At 59.6% G+C, this 19,531-nt stretch overlaps 1 protein-coding gene across 1 annotated transcript in view; it reads right to left on the bottom strand.

Moving 5' to 3' along the window:
* Nucleotides 1-1,122: 1,122 nt before the first annotated feature.
* The window catches only part of SPTB (spectrin beta, erythrocytic), a 115,478-nt gene continuing 97,069 nt past the window's right edge, over nt 1,123-19,531 (bottom strand). The window contains exons 28-36 of the mRNA XM_036434258.2: nt 19,033-19,171; nt 18,516-18,600; nt 17,609-17,805; nt 17,260-17,309; nt 16,267-16,345; nt 6,412-6,671; nt 3,613-3,786; nt 3,330-3,372; nt 1,123-3,181 (exon numbers count right to left, since the gene is read on the bottom strand). Coding sequence (XP_036290151.1) covers nt 3,014-3,181; nt 3,330-3,372; nt 3,613-3,786; nt 6,412-6,671; nt 16,267-16,345; nt 17,260-17,309; nt 17,609-17,805; nt 18,516-18,600; nt 19,033-19,171 — 1,195 coding nt within the window. The 3' untranslated portion in view covers nt 1,123-3,013. The remainder of the gene's footprint in view (nt 3,182-3,329; nt 3,373-3,612; nt 3,787-6,411; nt 6,672-16,266; nt 16,346-17,259; nt 17,310-17,608; nt 17,806-18,515; nt 18,601-19,032; nt 19,172-19,531) is intronic.

The raw sequence follows: 19,531 nt of genomic DNA, 5'->3' as shown, positions 1-19,531 counted from the left end.
GTGCATTGCCAAGTGAGCTTGAACCAGGGTCTGGGGTGAGGTGCAGGACATGGGTGCTGGCGGAGTTGGCCTGTAAGACTCAGGGACAAGCCAGAGAGTCTGGCTTGGAAACGGCTGCCGCCTCCTCTGCTCGCTCAACCAGCCCTCCTTGGCCCAGGGCAAAGGGAAGCAAGGCTTGTCAGGTAAGACACGGAGAGAGGTGTGGAGCGTTATTGATTTATTAGAAAAACTAGTAAATGGGTTTCCTCTGTTTGGTGGAAGCACGTTGGAGCAGGTAGAGGACGAGGCCCAGGTGGCCCCAGGTTGCATGGTCTGTGCCCGACGGTTACAAAGTCCTCGTAGCTGCCTCCTCCGCGGCGTCCTCCCTGAGCTTGCTTGTCCAAGGGACCGAGCTACGTGGCCCTTTGGCTCTCTGCCCCTCCCGCCGACGGGAGGAGGGGGTCCAGGACCAGCCTCCAGGACCCTTGTTGCCCTCCACTAGGCAGGAAGGAAGTGGTGTGGATGGGAGCTGAGCCTCCGACAGGCCTCCTGTGATGGGTGCTAGTGGGGGAGGGAAGCCCAAGAATCACCATCCCCCCCGCCCCCCTCAGCCAGAGTCCGTTGAGGCCAGGGGACGAAGGGGCAGGAGGACCACCTGACCATGCCCAGAGGAAGCTTCCTCTAAACTGCCCTGGGAGGAAGCCTGGTATGCTGGTGTGGACGAGCCGTGTCAACCGAGTTTGGGAATACCGTTACAACACTGCCGAGTAGAAAATGTAAGGACAAAACACACCACCACAATGGCCTTGCCAGGCGCCAGGGCCTTAGCCCCCCTGTGGCCTAGTCTCCCCAGGCTGGGTGCCTGCACTGTCCGTCCAGTGGGTGGGGGATCCTGGGGCCTGTGTGGGGTGGGAGGATGTGGGAGCTGGCACTAGACGGGCGGGTCGCATGCAGCTGGCTACCCTTGACCCGTCCGGGATCTGGTGGTTTGGGTCCTAGTGCTTCCTCTGGGGCCCTTTCGTTCCTGAGGCTGTGGGTTTGTTTGTCGGCGATTCCTCACTCAGGTGCTGCTTTGGCACATGTGGAGGGGAGGGGGGCCCCTGTCCCTGGGCTCCCTCGAGACAGACCGGCCCGGGAAGCCGCGGAGGGAGACTGGCCGCCACCTGCTCTGCCCAGAGCAGGACGTGCCCTCCGATGTGCCGGAAGCCTTCGTGATTGATTGCCAGGTGAGTGTAGTTACCTCACTGGCTCCTGCCTCGGTTTCCCCAGGTGTAGGAAGAGGCTAGTGAGTGGGCTAGACTACGGTCCCTGCGGGGACAGAGAGGGCTGCGGGGTTAAGTGTACAGAGGCCGAATGAAGGCCTGGCTGCAGGGTGGGACCACCTGATCCAGGGGTGTCGGCCTCCATCGGAGAACCTCCCGCCCATGGTTCTTGTCCACTGAGGTCAACTTCACCTTGACAGAGTGGCCTTGATCCCCGAGGGGTGCCGGGTTGTCCTGTAAGACTCAGGCTAAGTGCTCCTGGGAAGGCCGGGTGCCCATCCCCCGGGTGCCCATCCCCCTCCGACGGAGGAATCGGGCTCCTTCCCGTGGGGAGGGTGATGGAAACAGCAGCGGCAGCCGAGGGGCCTCTTAGGGTCTCCCCAGGGGATATGGGCCCTGCCACCAGCGCCACCCCTCTGCGGGACTGAGCCCCGGTTAAGACACGGCTGCAGCTTCTTTTGAAGAGCGGCTGGGACATCCCTGCGGACCCAGCCCTGTTTTCTCTCTAGAAATCAACCTCGGCAGCCTGGGAAGGCTGTCCCTGCGCGTCTGGGTTGCAGGCCCCTTTGGCTGTGCTTGGGGATGGGGTGGCATTTGGTGACTTCTGCACTCACGTGACCCCCCCAAGACCCAAGGCCGGGACCTTCGGAGATGCCGAGCAAGGGGTGCCCCATCTTCATAGCTCTGGCCCCAGCATTTGCCCAGCTGTCCCTATGTGGGGAGGGTGGGGAGGCCAGGTTTGCCATCCCAGGGCGGTAGGTCCTACGTGAACTTGGCTGTCTGTCCGCCGGTAACCTCGGGTGGGACCCGCTGCAGACAATACACAGTGGGCATTTGGCTTTGGGCTGCTTTACTCCAGGTGCGGGCTGTCCATCTGGTACCTGGAGACGGGACGGTCTCGAAGGGGGCCCGGGTCTGAGTGGATATTGCTGGTTCAGCTGCTGCTGGGAGGGGTCCCAGCGGGGAGAGGCAGCGCCTTAGGCAGTGTCAGGACGTGTCTACCTCCCTCAGGTCTGAGCGCTAGCCCTAAGCTTAAAATGAAGGTCCAGAAGGACCGCCGGAGAGCTTCCTGGCCCTTCTGCCCCCGGTGGTGGCAGCAAAGAGGACGAGGCGGCGGGAGGCCCCTTACCCTTGGGGCCCACAGACTTTGGAGGGGGGAGGGGATGTGGTGGCCCCTGAAGTGAGAGTCCCAGTTCTGAGGAAGCCCCGTGGGGAGGAGGGCCGTCTTGTCCCTCAGTCCCCAGCAGCCCTTTTCCCTGTGGGCCTCCCTGGAGGCTCTGTCCTCATGCTCAGGGCGGTGGGTCAGGCATTCCCAGTGTCCTCTTCCCTTTTCTCTGGTTTGGACCAAGTTGGGGGGTGATCCCATGCAAGATTTGCGTTGGGAGCGGGCAGCATCTGAGGACCCTCAGCCTCCTGCTCGAGCTTTTGTGGGGTTTGGGGGCTGGTGCATCCACACAATAGGGCGGGTGCCTGGGAAACCGTATCCTACCTCCCGGCCCAGCCAAGCCGGGAGCCTGTGTCCCTGGAGCCGCCCTGCGGATGGTGGGGGAGCAGGTGTCGGGCGGGTGAAGGCAGCTATTGCAGTGCAGCGTGGGCCCGGGCGCCCCGCCCGGCCACTCGGAGCAGGCGGGCAGCAGGCAGCGAGCAGCCGGGCGGGAGGAGGGCTGTGGCCAAGGTCAAGGCCGAAGACGCCCCAGCCTGTCCTGGGCAGTCGAGGGAGGAGGCACTGCGGCACCCGCAGCCCGGCCCCACCGGTGGGGCGCCGCTGGAAGCTACTTCTTTTTGGGGAAGAAGCTGAATCTCTTCTCCTTGTCTTTCTTGCCGAGGCTGGTGTCCGGGCCGGTGATGGAGGACAGGGGCAGGCTCTGGGCCTTGACACGGATGCTCTGGGACTCATTGATAGCCGTGCTCACGCCCTGCAGCCAGGACAGCATCTCCTCCTGCGGGGCGGGGCGGGGCGAGAGGGTCGGGCCTCACACCTCCCCAGAGGATGGGAGGGAGGGAGTCCCCAGGCCTGCCCCTTCGGAGGGAGCTTTCTCCATCTGCCCCTGCGTCTCAGAGGGCAGGGCTGGGCTGCCCTGCACTTACCTCGTCCTTGCCATGGAAGAGCCACTCGCTGCCATTGCTCAACCTAGGAGGACAAAGGGTATCCTGTCCCGGGCCACCTCTGGAGCCGCTGCCCCGGGCAGAGGGCTGGCTCTGTTGCCACAGCCCCTCTCAGTCAGTCACACAGCACCTGAGAGAGGTGAGACTCTGGGCCCTCAGCCTTTTGGGGCAACTCCGGCACGGAGCTGGTCCCACTGAGAGGCCCTTGCCCAGCCACTCGTGCCCATCACACCACCAGGGAGGGGGTGGGCAGGCAGGGCCTCACCTCAGTTTGAAGACGTGCTTCTTCTTCTTGTAGTTGGCCGCAATCTCGCAGATGGCATGCCTCAGGGCCAGGGGCTCCTCCCCGTGGTAGGGCACCCCCAGGGCCAGGTTCTTGGCATCCTTGTAGAAGGTCAGCTCGCTGTTCCTGAGCACACAGTACAGGTGGTTCCAGGACCTGCAACGACGCAGACGGCAGGTCACCCCCAGGCCTGGTCCACGGCTCGGCAATCCCTAGGGCTGCCCCTGTTTTTTTTATTTTTATTTTTTAAATATATTTTATTGATTTTTTACAGAGAGGAAGGGAGAGGGAAAGAGAGTTAGAAACATAGAGAGAGAAACATCTATCAGCTGCCTCCTGCGCACCCCCTACTGGGGATGTGCCCGCAACCAAGGTACATGCCCTTGACCAGAATCGAACCTGGGACCTTTTGGCTCTATCCACTGAGCAAAACCAGTTTTGGCTGCCCCTGATTTTTATGACATTTTTGCCCTGATAAATAGTAATACATTTTCTTGGAAGTAAAAGTCATCTCCATGTAATTTCACCTTCAAGAGTTAACTATTGTTAACATTTCATGTATTTCTAGTCTTTTTCTATTCACATGTTTTTCTACTCAACATACCAGGGTGGACAAAAAGTAGGTTTGCAGCTGAAACAGGTTTGGCTCAGTGGATAGAGCATTGGCCTGCAAACTGAAAGGTCCCAGGTTCGATTCTGGTCAAGGGCATGTACCTTAGTTTCGGGCACATCCCTGGTGGGGTGTGTACAGGAGGCAGCTGATGGATGTTCCTCTCTCATCAATGTTTCTAGCTCTCTATTCCTCTCCCTTCCTCTCTGTAAAAAAATAAATAAAATACAAATATTTTTTTAAAAAGTAGGTTTGCAGTTGTGAGTACATGCAGCAGAGTTTATTGTATTCTTTATTTGTATTACAACTGTAAACCCACTTTTGCCCCTCCCCATATAGCTAAAATTGGATTATACTATATATCTGGTTTTATGTCCTGCATTTATGCTTAACATTATATCATGAGTACATCCTCATATCCGTAACTATCTCTTGAAAGTAATTTTGAATAGCTGTATGCTATCCCATCACATGTATATAAGTAATCCTTTATTGGTGGACCAGGGGATAAACATTCTTGTGCATAAATCTTGGCCTGTAATGCTGGTCTTGCCTTGAGATACGTTTTTAGTAGAATTGTCGAGCCTGAGACCAACTGTGTAAACTTTGCACAGCACCTCCGCCTCCAGGAGCACCCTGGATCCTCAGTACAGAGCCGCGACGTGCCCAGAGCGCGCGCGCGCGCGTGTGTGCGCGTGTGTGTGTGTGTGTGTGTGTGTGTGTGGTTTGATGGTTGCTGTTATTTTTTTGTTTTGTTTTGCTGTTACTTTTTGTGTTGTGTACGTGCCCAGCACACTGGACTAGCACGTGTAAAAGAAGCATTTGTGCAAACCAGGGCTCATCCCCGCTGGTGTGCTGGGCGACAGCAGCAAGTGTATAGCTGAGTGGGCTGACCGCAGCTCCCCCACTGATAAAGGGGAAGCATGTTGCCTTTTCAGAGATGAACTCTGAGAAACCTTAAGCTCCTCTCCCTTCTTCCTCCTCCTCCTCATTCTTGCTTCTCCCTCCCTCCCTCTTTCCCTCTGAGGGCAGGAAGGTGGAAAGCCAGCAGGGCACTTAGGAAGGGCAGGGAGGTCAGAGAGAGCGCGTGACCTGTACGAGGCTGGCTGCAGGGCCATTTCCCGGAGCCCGGCTTCCTGATGCCCAGCGTGGGGAGCCCTCCGGCCCTCACCACCTTCTCTGAGTTGGAGCCCAAGTAAGGCAGCTGCCAAGAAGGGTCTGGGTCTGGGAATAAAACCCTGCCTTGAACAAATGGTTTCATCTGAGCTTCCGTTTCCCCACCTGGAAGATGGGAACCTCATGTCACAGGGCGGTCAGGAAGATTCGATCAGTCCTAGCATCACGCCTGGTATACAGTAGGTGCTCAATATGTACTACCTTCCTCTTTCCTGGCGGACTCTCCCCATAGGCAGGACCCCTCTTCTGGCAGTGGGGTCCCCGAATTCATTTCTGGAATTTGCTTTCGCTTTGCGTCCATAGGACAGGCTCTGTGCGCTGGCCCCTGGTCCTGGGGCATGGCTGGCTTCCACCTCGATGCCACCGAGTCCCTGGGACCCTGGACAGTGGCCTGAAGGTGGAGGCCTCGAGTCCTTACAGAGGCATCTCTGCACAGAACAAACCCAAGGGCAGGGTCTCCTGCCTCCAGGTCCGGAAAGGACACAGCCTTCGAAGGAATTCCTCAAGGTCATGGAGTCACTGTGTCTACGCCCACGTCTACACCCACCCCGCTCCTCCTCCTCTCCTGCATTCCAGCTGGGGAAGCAAGCCCCGACAGGTAAAAAGTGGGACTTGGTCAAGGATACGTTGTCAGTGCCAAGACTGACCTACCAGTCTTCAGATCAAAGTAACAGCATTGGTGTCCTCTGCCCTGCTCCAGGCCTGGTCTCCTCACCAGAGGCATGCTATCGTCTTCATCATCTTACAGATGGGGAAGCTAACTTGGGCTGAGTAACCTGCCCAAGGTCACGGGATTTGAACTTGGGACCAGAACTAAAGACAGGCTTTCCCCATCATGCCAGGTGTCGGAAGGGTGCCCAGGAGCACGCAAGACCAGAGGTGGAGGTAGAGGGCCCCCCCCCCCCCCCCCCCCCCCGCACAGACCTATGTCGCCCAGCTCCCTCCCCGCACCTCTCCACCCACCCACCCACACACACACAAACACACATGCACACCTGTTGGACGCCTTCTTGTTGGGCCCCTCGAGGTCATGCTTGCGGCCCAGGTAGCCCTCCATCTGCACGCTGTGCCCGTGGTCCCGCTGGGCGGGCAGCGTGGCCGGCTCGTCCCCCTCGCTCAGGGGTGTGTCCAGCGCCTTCGGGAGCGGCTCTGTGGCGGGCCTCTCGTCCCCGCTGGCTTTCTCCTGCCCTTCCTTGGGCGGCCCAGGCGGGGGTGGCGGCTGCAGGTCCTGGGGCCGCTGTCTTTCTTCTTCCCCCTGCTCCGGGACACACGGGGGGAGCACACCTTGCTGGGGTTCTGCCCTGGGGACGGCTGCTCGGCAGCACTGGGAAGCCAGCGCGCCCCGCCTCCCCCCGCCCCCGCCCCTGAGCCCGGTTCCCTTCTGCTGAGCCCCTCCTGGCCCGCCCTGGCTCTGCACCTGCTCTGGGTACCAGCTGGCCCGCTTCCCTGGCCTCTGCCCACGTCTCTGGCTCCATGCCCAACCCCAATCTGACACCAACAGGAGGTTCTTGGAGGGAGCTGAAGGGGCCCGCACGGTTATCTCATCCGGGGGGTTCCGACCCTGCTGGCCAAGCCCGGCTCAGCGCCTGCCCCAGGCCCTGCCCTGTCACCTGCTCTAACTCCGGCCGACTTCTGTGTGGGCTCTGGCAAGATTTCCTGTGAGGGGCTGCTGTGAAGGCAGGGTTGGCAAACTCGTGCTCCGTTACCTTCCACTTGTCTCTAAAACCTCACAGTTAGCATAAGGTGACCAGACGTGCCGCTTTTGGCGGGACCGTCCCGATTTTTAACAATCTGTCTTTCCAAAAATCGGGACTTTTTCTTTTTTTTTTTTTTTTTAAATGCCGCAGGACAAATTGTTAGGAATCAGGACTGTCCCGCCAAAAGCGGGACGCCTGGTCACCTTAAGTGAGGGCGCCCTAGTGTCCCCCACTCCCTCAAAAAGGGAGAACCCGGCCTAGTTGGCCCTGCTCCTGTCACTCGGGCAGTGGTTCCCACGCCTGGACACCTTTGACATAAAACTCACCTCACGAGCTTGAAGGCAATAGGCCTGGATCCCGCCTTCATGCTGCCGCTTTAGCCCGGAGCGGGGTCAGCACATGGGGATTCCTTCACAAGCCTTTCATGCATGCTAATGCTGGGGGGGGGGGGGTAGGGACCCTCGCCTGCAAGGAGTCCCTGCCCTTTGCCTCCCGCACCTCCCTGTGGAGGGTGGTGCTCCCAGCCGCCCACGCCGAGGGCAGGGCCTCCTGTGGAGCCACGCGCGGTGTCAGGTGCCCATGAGGGGAAGTCGCCCTCCCGTTCCCCAGCTGGGCACCTCCTTATGCAGCGGCCTCGCTGATCTGCCCTGTGCCGAGGCAGGGGGAGAAAGCAGGCAGGCCAGACGGGGCAAGGATGGGTGGCTCTCCTAGGTGCCCAAGGAGCACCACATCTGAACACCCCAAGGACCAGGGGCATCAACAGCCCAGGAGCCGCCCCAGAAGGTGGCCATGAGATTGGTCCCTTTTCTACTCCGGACACTGACGATGAGGTGAGGCCCAGAAGAGCAGACCAGACCCCTGCTCCCCACTGTGGGTTCCTACAAAAGACACGGTCAAGAATGAAAGAGAGAGGAGAAGGATGGGGGGATGTGGGCACCATAGTGGACACGGGATGGAAGCTTTACACTGGAATAGGTTGGGTAGACGAAAAGTGACCACGGCCTGCCTGACATGGTGCCAGGGGATGGAGAGGGAGGGTCAATGGTGATGTTTGAAGGCAGTGCTTGGAAGAAAGCTGAAGCTGGTCACATTTGTATTCCATAAAGCGAGGGCTGTTCAATAAAAGGGTATAGTTTGGGATTCCACTAAGATCTTAAAGGAACATAGGACTGGAAAAGATCGAAAACCACTGCTCTAAATAGGAACAGGACAGGGGTGCCCACTCTCGCCACTTCTGCTTGACATAGTACTGGAAGCACTAGCCATTGCAATTAGACAAGAAGAAACAAAAGGCATCCAAATTGGAAAAGAAGAAGTAAAATTGTCCTTATTTGCAGATGACATATTGTACCACTACTGTAGTCGGATACCTTGCATTTATGAGAAAACTTTTGCTCAGAGGGGTTAAGCGACCTACCCAAGATCACACAGCTTACAGGCATCAGAGGCAACGAAGAGCAAGCACCCCAGCATCCGGACCTGGGTTTTTAGTCACATCTATAGGGCTCTCACCCTTTGCTGTCTTAGAACCCCTGAGCATGGTGACCAGGCCACCCTCATTATGATGCATTTACAAAATTTATATCTTCAAGAGCACAACGAGCAGCATTGCCCACAAGGATCTGGAGGCCCAAAGCCTGGATTGTCCTGCACGGAGGAAAGGCAAGAGTGGCAGGAGTAGGGCTGGGAGCCTGGGTTTGGGGACCTCCTGGAGACCCCATCAGGCTAGCCCTCCGATCCGGTGTAAGGTTTGGGAGGTGGATAGGATTGCAGAGTGAAGCCTTTTTATCCCTCACCCCTCCACCTGGCCGCGCTGCTGCCACCCACGCCTGCCCTGGGGTCTCAGGGAAGATGGCATGGCGGACAATGGGGGTGGGAAGCCACAGACCCTCCCAGCCATGCTGGACCCTCGCCCAGCCTTCCCCTCCTGGGACTGGTCTTACTGGAGGCTTCTGGGTCCACATTGTCTTCCTACACTTTCACTTCCATTCTCCTCCCTTTTGGGAACTGTCCTCTGAAAATAAAGACGAATTTTCCCAGGGCTGCTTCCCGTGGTAACCTCACCTCCTGGTGGTAACCTCAGCTCCTGCTTCCTCCCTGTGGGCGTCTGGCCCATTTCCTGCAGGGACGTCAGAGGCCAAGGCCAGTGTGACCAAAAGTGAACTGGCTGGGTCATGGGTTGGCTCCGGAAAAGGGGCATTTCTGAAGTGCTCTTGACTGTTCCTGACGATTTAAAATGCACCCTGTCCTCTCTGTCCCCATGACCGAGGCCTGAGGAGGAAGGGGTTTGGCGGATTTGGCGGTGGCTGCCCCCTCCCAGGCCCAGGGCTGATGGCATCTCTTCCCTTGAGCTTGGGGAAGGGATGCTGATGAGAAAGATGGTGGCATGGTTTGGGCAGAAGGGCCTTCCTGTCCCAGGTTCCAGGGGTGAATGTGCTTTGTACCATCTTAGGGAGCCGGGAAAGAGGGGAGAAGGTGACAGTCTGCGGCCCCTGGAGCCAGGCCATGGAGATCCTGCCTGCTTTGCCTAATAGGCGGAGGGGTCTGTGGACAGCAGAGCACCAAAACGGGGTGCTGGCTAAGGAGTGGGCCCAGTTTTGGGGGCTCCTGTGGTTGTAGAGACGGGCAGGTTCTGCCAAAAGGCCCTGCACAGGTGAGATGGTCTGGTTCCCGGAGGCAGAAGGCCTCCCTCAGGCCATTGGGAAGATGCACGGGTTAGACCTGCACTGCTGAGTGGTACCAGCCCGGAGACCTCACCCAGGGGAGCTGGGGACACTGAGGGGGAAGGGCCAGCTGCTTGGAGCTTCCTGGTGTCAGGCTGGGGTGGTTGGTGAGTCTTAGACCATACATGGGAGTGAGAGCATGAGGGAGAATGGCCTGGGGGTTGGGGCTGGAGTAAGGGAGGTGCTGCCTGCAGCATGGAGTCCGGTTCTCCCGTGACTGGTGGTCAGGAGTGGGGGAGACGTGTGAGAGGCCGGCATGCATACAGGCTACTGGGGTCATGATGCCAGGGTAGGCCTGGGGATATATGCTATTGGCTGCTGGTTGGGGGACATAAGGGGATAGACGGGCACAGACAGGAGTCTTTTATAGGATCGTAAACAGGGAGAGGCCCCAGCCACTGATGAAGGTGGGGTGCCAGGGGGAGATGGCCACCTCAGAATCTTGTAAGCTCAACTTTTTGGGGCCCTGCCTTGCTAGGAAGTTGTCTTGGGGAGGGGGGGGGGGAGGTGCAGGCAGAGGGTTGAGAGTCTCCTCCACAAAGGAGGTCCAAGAAAGAGAGGGGAGCCAAAACCAGTTTGGCTCAGTGGATAGAGAGTTTGCCTGCAGACTGAAAGGTCCCAATTCAATTCCGGTTAAGGGCATGTACCTTGGTTGTGGGCACATCCCCAGTAGGGGGTGTGCAGGAGGCAGCTGATATTTCTCTCATCGATGTTTCTAACTCTCTATCCCTTTCCCTTCCCTTTATTGATCCATAAAAGATCAATAAAATATATATATGTTTTAAACAAAGGGATGGGAAAAGGGACAGGATGGGCACATTTCTTCTCTGTAAGAGTTGAAGGTGTCCTTCCAGGCTCAGCCAGCAGGTGGCAGAGGGGAGCGCACACAGACTACTCCCCAGCTCCCAGGAGAAAAGAACCTGGTTTGTGAGCAGAGGGTATTTTGGAGGCTCCCAGGTACACTAACAAGCAAAGAAACACAGCGAGGAGCTTCTCTAGAGGAGATGCTGATAAGTGTGGGCCAGGGCTTAAGGGCGCACCACAGAGAGGCTCCGCCCTGGCTGCACGATGGCCCTGCCTGTGTCACAGCAAGGCCTGGGCGCAGTGTGTGTGTGTGTGTGTGTGTGGCGGGACTCGAGGGAGGGCACTCGGGAAGGTTGGGGGGGGGGGCTCAGGTCATGGATGTTAGAATTCATAGGGAGGGCGTTTCTTTTAAGAGATGAAAGGCTACAGTGAGGGATGGAGAAAGATAATGAAGACTTCACTAATCACCTACCAGATGCCAGGTATTCTACCTGCACATTCTCTTCCAGTCCTCACACCCTCTCTGCGAGGCAGGTATCCTCACCACACCCATGACTGCAGAGGAGGGAACCGGGTTGGGAGTGGCGGGGGGATGAATAACTTGTCCACCTCTAGTGAGCGGAAGGTTGAGATGCAGAGCCTGCTACAAGGGTGGTGGTGGTGATGGTGGTGGTGGTACTATTGCTCTAGAGGGGAGTACCTGTCTGATGGGGTCACAGCCCACATGAGCAGCTTGGTTCTGGCCAGCAGAGGCAGCGGGTCACGTCAGAGCCACACTGGAAGGGGCCAGAAGAGGGGCTTGGAGCCAGACAAGACCTCTTGCTGGTGCGGTAGGCAACCACATAGCCCTGGGGAGCTGCAGGTGAGGGGGAGCTGGCCACTTACACCTGAGTTTTACCCTCCCCGGCACCTGACATCTAGGCTCTCCTCTGGGGGAGGGGCTGTTGGCAGGCAGGCTGGGAAGCTGTCCACAAGACAGTTCACAAGAAAAAGGGATGGTCTGTTGAGAAGAGTCAGAGATGAAGAGATGGCCACTTAGGGTGAACAGAGACAAATGTCTAAAGGAAAAGGAGTTGTTGAATAGGGGAAGAGTGGGTGAGGAGCTGAGGCTGGGCCAGGCAGTGAGGGTCCCCGGTTGGTGATGGGACCACCATGAAAACTGGGGTGGGGGGTGGGATGGGGAGCAAAGCAGATTGTGCTCCTGGGCCAGCTGTCTTGAGATGCCAACTGGGGGATCAGGGAAGAATAGGAGGGAACAGAGCAGAAGGCCCCCGGGTAAAGTGAGGGCGATGGAGAGAGGAGTGTGCAGGGTCCCCTTGGACGGACAGGGAGAGGGAGGGAGACCTGGTCCACTGGCAGCACCGGGGCCAGAGGAGGACGGACTTCCCACTTCCCGGGGAGCTGTCTTCTTCATTCCCACCGCGGGTGTGGGCTCTTCGGGCCCCGCCCTGGGGCAGCGGGGCCTGCTGGGTCAGCATCAGAAAGACTAAACAGATGACTCGCCCATCCAGCTCCACCCCGCACTGTCCAGGGGGCAGCCCCCCGACCCGCCTCTGAGGACCCTTCTCTGAGGACCCGTCTCTGAGCTGCGGGGTGTGGAGGCTGCCCTGAGCCCGCCAGTCTCTGGGAAGCTCTGAGACACAGCTTGGAGGAAAGAGCTCAGGAGGGGCCTTTGGAACAGTGTGGCCAGAAAGATCCCGGGACCACGGCACAAAAGCTGGGCACACCCAGCAGGGAGCAGATGTCCAGCAAGAGCCCAGACAGAGCAAGCTTCTCCGGGGAGCCTGGAGTACCGGGGCTGGGGCCAGAGAGCAGGCGGACACACCCCTGCCTGGCTGACTCAGGCATCCTGGGGAGGCCAGGACACGCCCAAGTTGAGGGGAAATGGGGTTCTTTCCAGGCCGGTCTGCCCATCGTGAGCAAACACAAGATTTGCATTCACTGCAAAATGCTTGAAGCGGCAGTTCAGCTGGGCCTCACAGGGGGAGGGAGGGAGGGGTGGGGAAGCTTGCTCAGGCAAGAAGGAACAGCTGCTGCCTCCACACCCACATCCCTCCCATCCGAGGACGTCAGAGCTGGTCTCTGGCCGCTGATGAAAGCGCCAGGCTGCCTAGGGGAGCTGCACAGGTTGCCAAGGGGGTGGCAGCCGCTGGAGCAGGCCAGGCACCGGCTGGGAGGCGTCCTGTCTCCCAGAAGCCCCGGGGAGGGATGCAATCCCGAGCCTGGTCAGCCCGGGCACCGTCCCTCACATTCTTGTGCTGGTTACTCTGCTGAAGCCGCAGCCAACACAGGAAAGGCGAGGGCCCTAGCAGCCTCGATTGCCCATGCTCACCCCAGTCTGGGGAAGGCCAGCGGCAGGCAGCCGTGGGATCCCGGGGAGAGTGCTGTGCGTGCTTGGGGGAGAGGGTTTTCTGTGACAGACAACCTCCTGTGGGGCCTGGTAAGGATTCACACCCCGGCAGCTGCTCTCCTGCGGGCCTGGCGCCCGCAAGTCCTGAACCACAGACGGGATCTGCCCTGGCCTGAGGCAGACGGGCATGGCTGCCCCAAACCGTGAACGCCGAGGACACACCGTTTCCTGTCACGGCCCCTAGGAGCTCCTTTCAGGCGGGCGACCTGTCCCAGCAGCCCCCTTCCCGCCAGGCCAGGAATGAGCCCAGGGCGCAGCCAGGAGGCATCCAGGGCGGCTGGGTGGCCCGGGGCCTGGAGTAACTCGGATTCTCTGCAATAGCGCTCCTGTCCCGCGAAACCAGCGCACCATCTCAGCGTCAGCATCTCACCCGGATGTCACAGGAGGATTCCCAGGCTCCAGAGCCCGGGAGAGGGGCACCTTAGCAGGACCCCAGCCCTCCCCGGGGCCACATGCAGGTGCCAGGGGAACGTGGAAGGCAGAGGGTCCTGGGCACAGAGAGGAAGGGGGCCCCCTCGGGGCACCCAGGAGGAGACACAAGGGCTCTGGCCTTGTCAGGAACTGAGGTCCAGCCGTCTCTTCCCCAAACAGGGACAAAGGCCAACACCCCAGCCCTTTGCCTCGTCCTCCCCATCTCCAGCCTCATACCCACCGGCACCGGACAGACATGAATCAGGTCCCCTAGCTCCGGAGGAGACACAGGCCAGTGGGGAAAACCACTCCCCCGCCACGCCCTTTATGATGACACTGGGAATATTCTGGACTTTCTGCAATCCTTCAGAGGGTCCTGAAGAACTCAGGGCGAGTGCCCAGTGTCCTGACCTCCACCGGGTGTGTGTGTGTGTGTGTGTGTGTGTGTGTGTGTTGGCCTGTTGTCATACCTTGCTGCTTCTGCTTGGCCTCACACACTTATATACTTACCTGTATGAATGGATCCGTTTTTACCAGAATATGTTCTAATGTGGAACGGTGAGGGGTGAGGGAGGTGATGGATCACACAGCGATGTGTTTGAAGAAAATAGCAATGCAGGGATGGCACTCGGTGCCTGCGTGTACATGCGTGTGTACGTGTGCACACCGGGAAGGGGAGGGCCGGGGCGGGGCTGGCAGGGTGGTCGCCCGTGGCGTGCAGCAGTGTAGACGGGTTCAGGTGCCTGGTCCGCTCCCGTCTGTTCCCCCAAGCAGGAAGCCGCATGCACCAGTGATGGGTCTCACAGGAAGCAACACGTGTGGGTCTATTCTAGAGGCACCGACACCAGGCCACACACACGGGACAGCAGCCAGCCACCGCGCCCAGGCCCACCGGGAGAAGGCCCCGCAGCCAGCCGGCCTGCTGGGGGAGGCCCTTGAGTCTGCAGAGAGACCCGCGAGGTTTGCTTCTCAGATCCAAGACCCACGGGGAGCACACCCTCCCTCAGAGTTCCGTGGATCCTCATGCAAATCAACGCAGGCTGAGACAGGACGGCGGCAGGAAGTGTGTCCTCGAGGCCTGGGGCCTGGCTTTGACTGAGTCGCCATCGGTTCTTCCTGGCGCCGGGCACCGGCCAGCTTTCCCGCGGGAGGGCGGGCTCTCTTCTTTCCAGAGAGACTCAGGTCCAAGCAGGTTTTATTCCCCCAAAACCCAAGGACCTCCCGGTGCTGGATGGAGGCGGCTCAGACACACATGTAGTGACATTTGCACAGACGCACGTGACACAGACAGTGGGTGGAGTCATTCCGGAGGTCACCAGGAGCCCGCAGCCGGGGACACCGGCACACAGACACGGGGGTGCACAGCCAAAGCGTGGGTGGTGCAGGAGGTGGAGGCGGGGGCAGCCCCAGCCCCAGGGTCCACAGTCCGTGCCAGCCCCCAGCGTCCGCTCTCCTTCCGGTGGGGGGCTGTCACCGGGAGAAAGGGGCTGGGGCGCAGTCCACCAGAGACCCCCACAGGCCTTGATGGGAACTCGGGAGGGAACGCCTGGGAGAGACCTGGCAGCGGGAGCCCAGCAGTGCCCTCTGCTGGACACATAGGGCTGGTGCAGCTCAGGAAGAGAGGCCTCTGACCAGGCTGGAGTGGGGAGGTGGGTGGACTGTGTGTGTGTGTGTGTGTGTGTGTGTGTGTGTGTGACACAGAAGTGTGGGAAGGGCTTAAGTCTGGACCTGACAGGGATTCCGCACAGGAAATAATCACTGCGTGTGCACTGTTTTCTGGGGTGGTTGGTGTGCCAGCAATTTTCACAGAGAATACCAGTTTCCCTAAACCCCCAACAGCTCAGGCAAGCTCACCGGGGCACCTGTGGCGGTGGGGTTCATGCAGAGACGAAGCCATGCAAGGCACGTGCTGAGGCTTTGCTTCCTTCTCAGCTGCTCCCCAGGGCATGTCCCCCAACCCTGGGTTACAGGCTCACAGGCCTCCTGCACCCACCCCCTGGGTCCTTTCAGCTAAGGGACCTTGACCGACCTCTTCCGGGCATCGTCCTGAGCCCTGTGCCCAGGCGACTGGCAGCTGGTGTGCCTTCGTCCCTTCCCTGCCTCCCCTCAGCCACACTCGCTCCTGCTCCACAGGTGGGGGGACTGGCCCTGGGACCCAGGAGCCCTGGGGCTCTCTCCCCATGCTCCCGGGGCTCCTTCAAGTCTGCTCTTGCCCCAGAACCAGCTCCACATCCAGACTCATTGGCCCACAGGCCTCAGACCAGGAAGGGGCAATGGGGGAGGGGCTGGGCCTAGGGAGGGAAGGGGCTGCTAGAGGGGCGGGCGCCCTGAAATGCCGTGGCTGGGGTGGGCACCACTGGGCTATTGGGATGTGTGTGTGTGTGTGTGTGTGTGTGTGTGTGTGGTGAGACTGTGTCCAGCATGGCGTGAGGGGGACAAGGACGATGTATGGAAATGAGTCATCCCCGTATAAACGGGTTCCCCTGATGTAGGTGGTGATATATTTATACAAGAACATTTATTGGACTAGGTAAAACCAAACTAACGGAGCCGTGTCAGTGGGCTAACGTGTCGGCTTCTTCTGGGCCGAGGGGAGGCAGGGAGCCAGTCTAGGAATGGAGAACACCTCAGCGGGACGTGTGACTGGTCTGGAGGAGGAGTCTGGGGTGCGGGCCGTGCCTGCCCTCGGCGTCCGCCCCGGCCCCGGCCCAGACCCGGCCCCAGCCCCGGCTGAGCCTAGTAGGGATGACCAGGTTCTGGCAGCAGCGACTCCCAGGAACTAGACAAGTGGGACAGGAAACTGACCGGGGACGTTCTCTCTGTGGCCGCGCGGTGGGGAGCTCTGGGACCCTCCCCCGCCGTCTCGCCTTCCTCCTCTTGAGGCCTACGAAGACACAGCCCCTCTTCAGAAACAAGCACCTCCCGGAGGCCGCGCCCGCCCCAGGCCTGGCTCTCCGCCCTCCTCCTGGAGCTCACGCCAGGGACCTCCCCCTCCGGCCTCGGGCAGCCGGGCAGGAGCTGAGCGGTGGCAGGTGTATCTGCCCTGACTCCCCGCTCCCCCCCGCTCCCCCCCGCTCTGCCTGCAGCAGGTCTTTGGTCGCCCCGGTCTCGGGGTTGACCACAGCTCCTCTCTGCCCGCAAGCTCCAGACACGCCCGATTCCTCTAACTAGTGGCCCAGGTGTGAGAGGTCACAGGGTAGTTTTTAAACCTCAGGGGGGCCCAGCTGATGTGGCTCAGTGGTTGAGCCTCAACCTATGAACCCAGGAGTTCACGGTTCAATTCAAGGTCAGGGCTCACGCCTGGATTGTGGGCTCCATCCCCAGTGTGGGGTGTGCAGGAGGCAGCAGATCAATGATTCTCTCTCATCATTGATGTTTCTCTCTCTCTCTCTCTCTCTCCCTCTTCCTTTCTCTCTGAAATGAATTAAAATATATTTTTAAAAAAATCAGGGGGCTGTTTCTGATTAAAAATACTCTCCAGCCAGGACCGGTTTGGCTCAGTGGATAGAGCGTTGGCCTGTGCACTGAAAGGTCCCGGGTTCAATTCCGGTCAAGGGCATGTGTCTTGGTTGCGGGCACATCCCCAGTAGGGGTGTGTAGGAAGCAGCTGATTGATGTTTCTCTCTCATCGATGTTTCTGACTCTCTATCCCTCTCCCTTCCTCTCTGTAAAAAAACAATAAAGTATATTAAAAAAAAAAAAAAAGACTTGGGGGGAAAAAAAATACTCTCCCTCCTCCTCCCCCTCGAGGAGTGCTCCTGTGCAGCCCACCGCCCAACCCCCTGCCCCAACACTTACCCAGTCTCCTCCATGGGGGTCTCTGGGATCTGGCGTTCTTTTAGCTCGAGCTGGGGGAGGAAAAGCCCAAGGGGTCAGAACAGCCTCGGAGGGAGACTTCTCTCAGACCCCTTTCTCTAATGGGGCTCCCTGTACCCAACACACCCGGGCATAGGTTCCTTCTGGGTTAGCAACCTCTTGTCTTTGGGTTCAAAGTCAGTCTTCTCTACCGCTCCTGCTGCCTTCCCACTCCCCGCCCTGCCGAGCCTTGCAGCCTGTCCTTCGTGTCCAACAACAGCTCCGAGCTCTTGACCCGAGATACCCTCCAGGCGTGGCTGCCCCCCGCCCCCCGCCCCCCAGCCCGGCTCACCGTGGTGGGCTTCTCCAGGGCCGCGAAGCGCTCCGCCCAGCTGGCCGTGGACTTCTCAAACGCCTCGTGCCTCTTGATGAGCTTCTCCACGCTGTCCACCGTGTGTCCGAAGTCCCGGCTGGCCAGGTAGGGCTCCTGGGCGATGAGCCACGCTTCGGCCACGGAGGCGTCCCGAGAGAACTGGCACACTTCCAGCACTGCCACGGAGAACGGGACACAGCCCCCCACGGGGCCCAGGGGGCTGTCAGCACCAGCGGCCGCTCCCGGGGGATCCCGGGGGGACCCGCACGGAGCGGGCAGTCAGGCACGAGGCTGCACGCGTGCCTGTGACTGTGCGGACATGCTGCTCTGCCGAGACCCCACCGTCCCCATGGGAGGCCCCCACCTCGTTTCCAACAACAGTGGTGTTTCACAAACCCATCCGTGAGAACACACTCCATTTTGAAAACAAGATGTAGTGAGACATCTCCCTTTGGGGAGCTGTCTTCTGCCCGGAACACCCTCTCCTCAGCCCCTGGCTGTCCCACGAAATGGTGCACGAACAGCCATGGGACCAATCCAGGGCCTCCCGGCTCATGGTGCCTGCCTGAGTGGCGGGATTTCTCCACCTTCCTAGTCTCCTGCGTTCCTTCTGTGCCCAACACACCTCAGACCAAACATCTGGGATGCACTAGGGCCAGTTACTTAAACTCTCCAGGGATCCCAGCTGCAGGGATCGGGGTGCTGGCTGGCTGGCTACAGCAGCCTGGCCCTCCGAGGGGCTCCCCGAGGCCTGGGCAATGGAGCTTTGAGGAGGAGTGTGTTGCATGGGGGGCTCTTCTCAGCAGTGGTGACATCACTCTCCTGCCCCGCCCAGCAGGCCTGGCCCCCACCCCTCCCGCTCCCCAGGCTCCCAGGCGGCACTCACACATGCTGAGCCGCTCCCAGCGGGCCTCCCACTTCTCATTCATCTCTTTCCTCCTGGACATCACCTGCTGCAGCTTCTCCCTGATCTGTGGGGAGGGAGAGAGAACGGCTCAGGCTTTGGTAACCCTGCCCTCCCCCCCACCTCCCCTTCTCTGTGTGAGTCAGTGCACAGAGAGATCCTGCAGGGAACGCCGGGCTTGGCCACACAGACCTGGCCTCGAGTCTTGGCCCAGCCACTTGCTAGCTGTGCAGCCTTGGGCAAGTTACTTAACCTCTCTGGGGCACCTCACCTAGGAAGTGGTGCTGCCAGGTGCCGAAGCTTGCACACATGTCGGCGATAGGTAGGTTATTCACCTGCTCTCTCTGCCAAGCAGCCAGCCCCCTGAGTGGGTTTGTGGGGCTCCCACCACCAATGCTCCATGGGGGAGAGGAAGATGAGCTTCGCCAGGAAGCTGTCTGGCCCAGCCAGTGTGGGGGCGAGGACGGGAGGGCTGGCTGTGTCCCGCTGCCCCCCTCACCTCCCCGGAGGCCTGGTGCTCCCGCTGCAGCAGCGACTCGCCAAGCTCCAGGCAGGCGTTGAAGTTCTTGCTCCGGGTTTCGATCTCCGCCCTGATGCCCTGGTGATACTTCATGAGCAGTTCCACCGAGGAGACGTCCCTGGCGGGGAGAGAGTCGGGGAAGAAGGAAGTGGTGTGATTGGTCAGCCTGATGCCAAGTCCTGCTCAGAGGGGCCACCTGCCTGGGGTCTGAGCCCACCCCCTGCAGGAACACTGGTGCTGACTGATGCCCTCGTGTCTCCCACTGGCCAGTGGCCAGGGCATGGCGGGCCTGCAGGGACCTCGGAGGAAGCCTGGGGAATGCCATTTGACAGTAAGAAGGAATGAAGCTCTGATGCATGCTCTCACGAAGGCAGCCTGAACAGAGTGTGCTCAGTGGCAGAGCCAGGCAGGGAAGACCACACCATATATAATTCTACTCATGTAAGACATCTAGAGACAGAAAGCAGGCTAGTGGCTG

This window comes from Pipistrellus kuhlii, unplaced genomic scaffold, assembly GCF_014108245.1.
Source record: "Pipistrellus kuhlii isolate mPipKuh1 unplaced genomic scaffold, mPipKuh1.p scaffold_m20_p_1, whole genome shotgun sequence".
NCBI classification, from domain to species: Eukaryota; Metazoa; Chordata; class Mammalia; order Chiroptera; family Vespertilionidae; genus Pipistrellus; species Pipistrellus kuhlii.
Note: the sequence above shows the minus strand (reverse complement) of the source record. Positions and strands in the feature narration are given on the sequence as shown.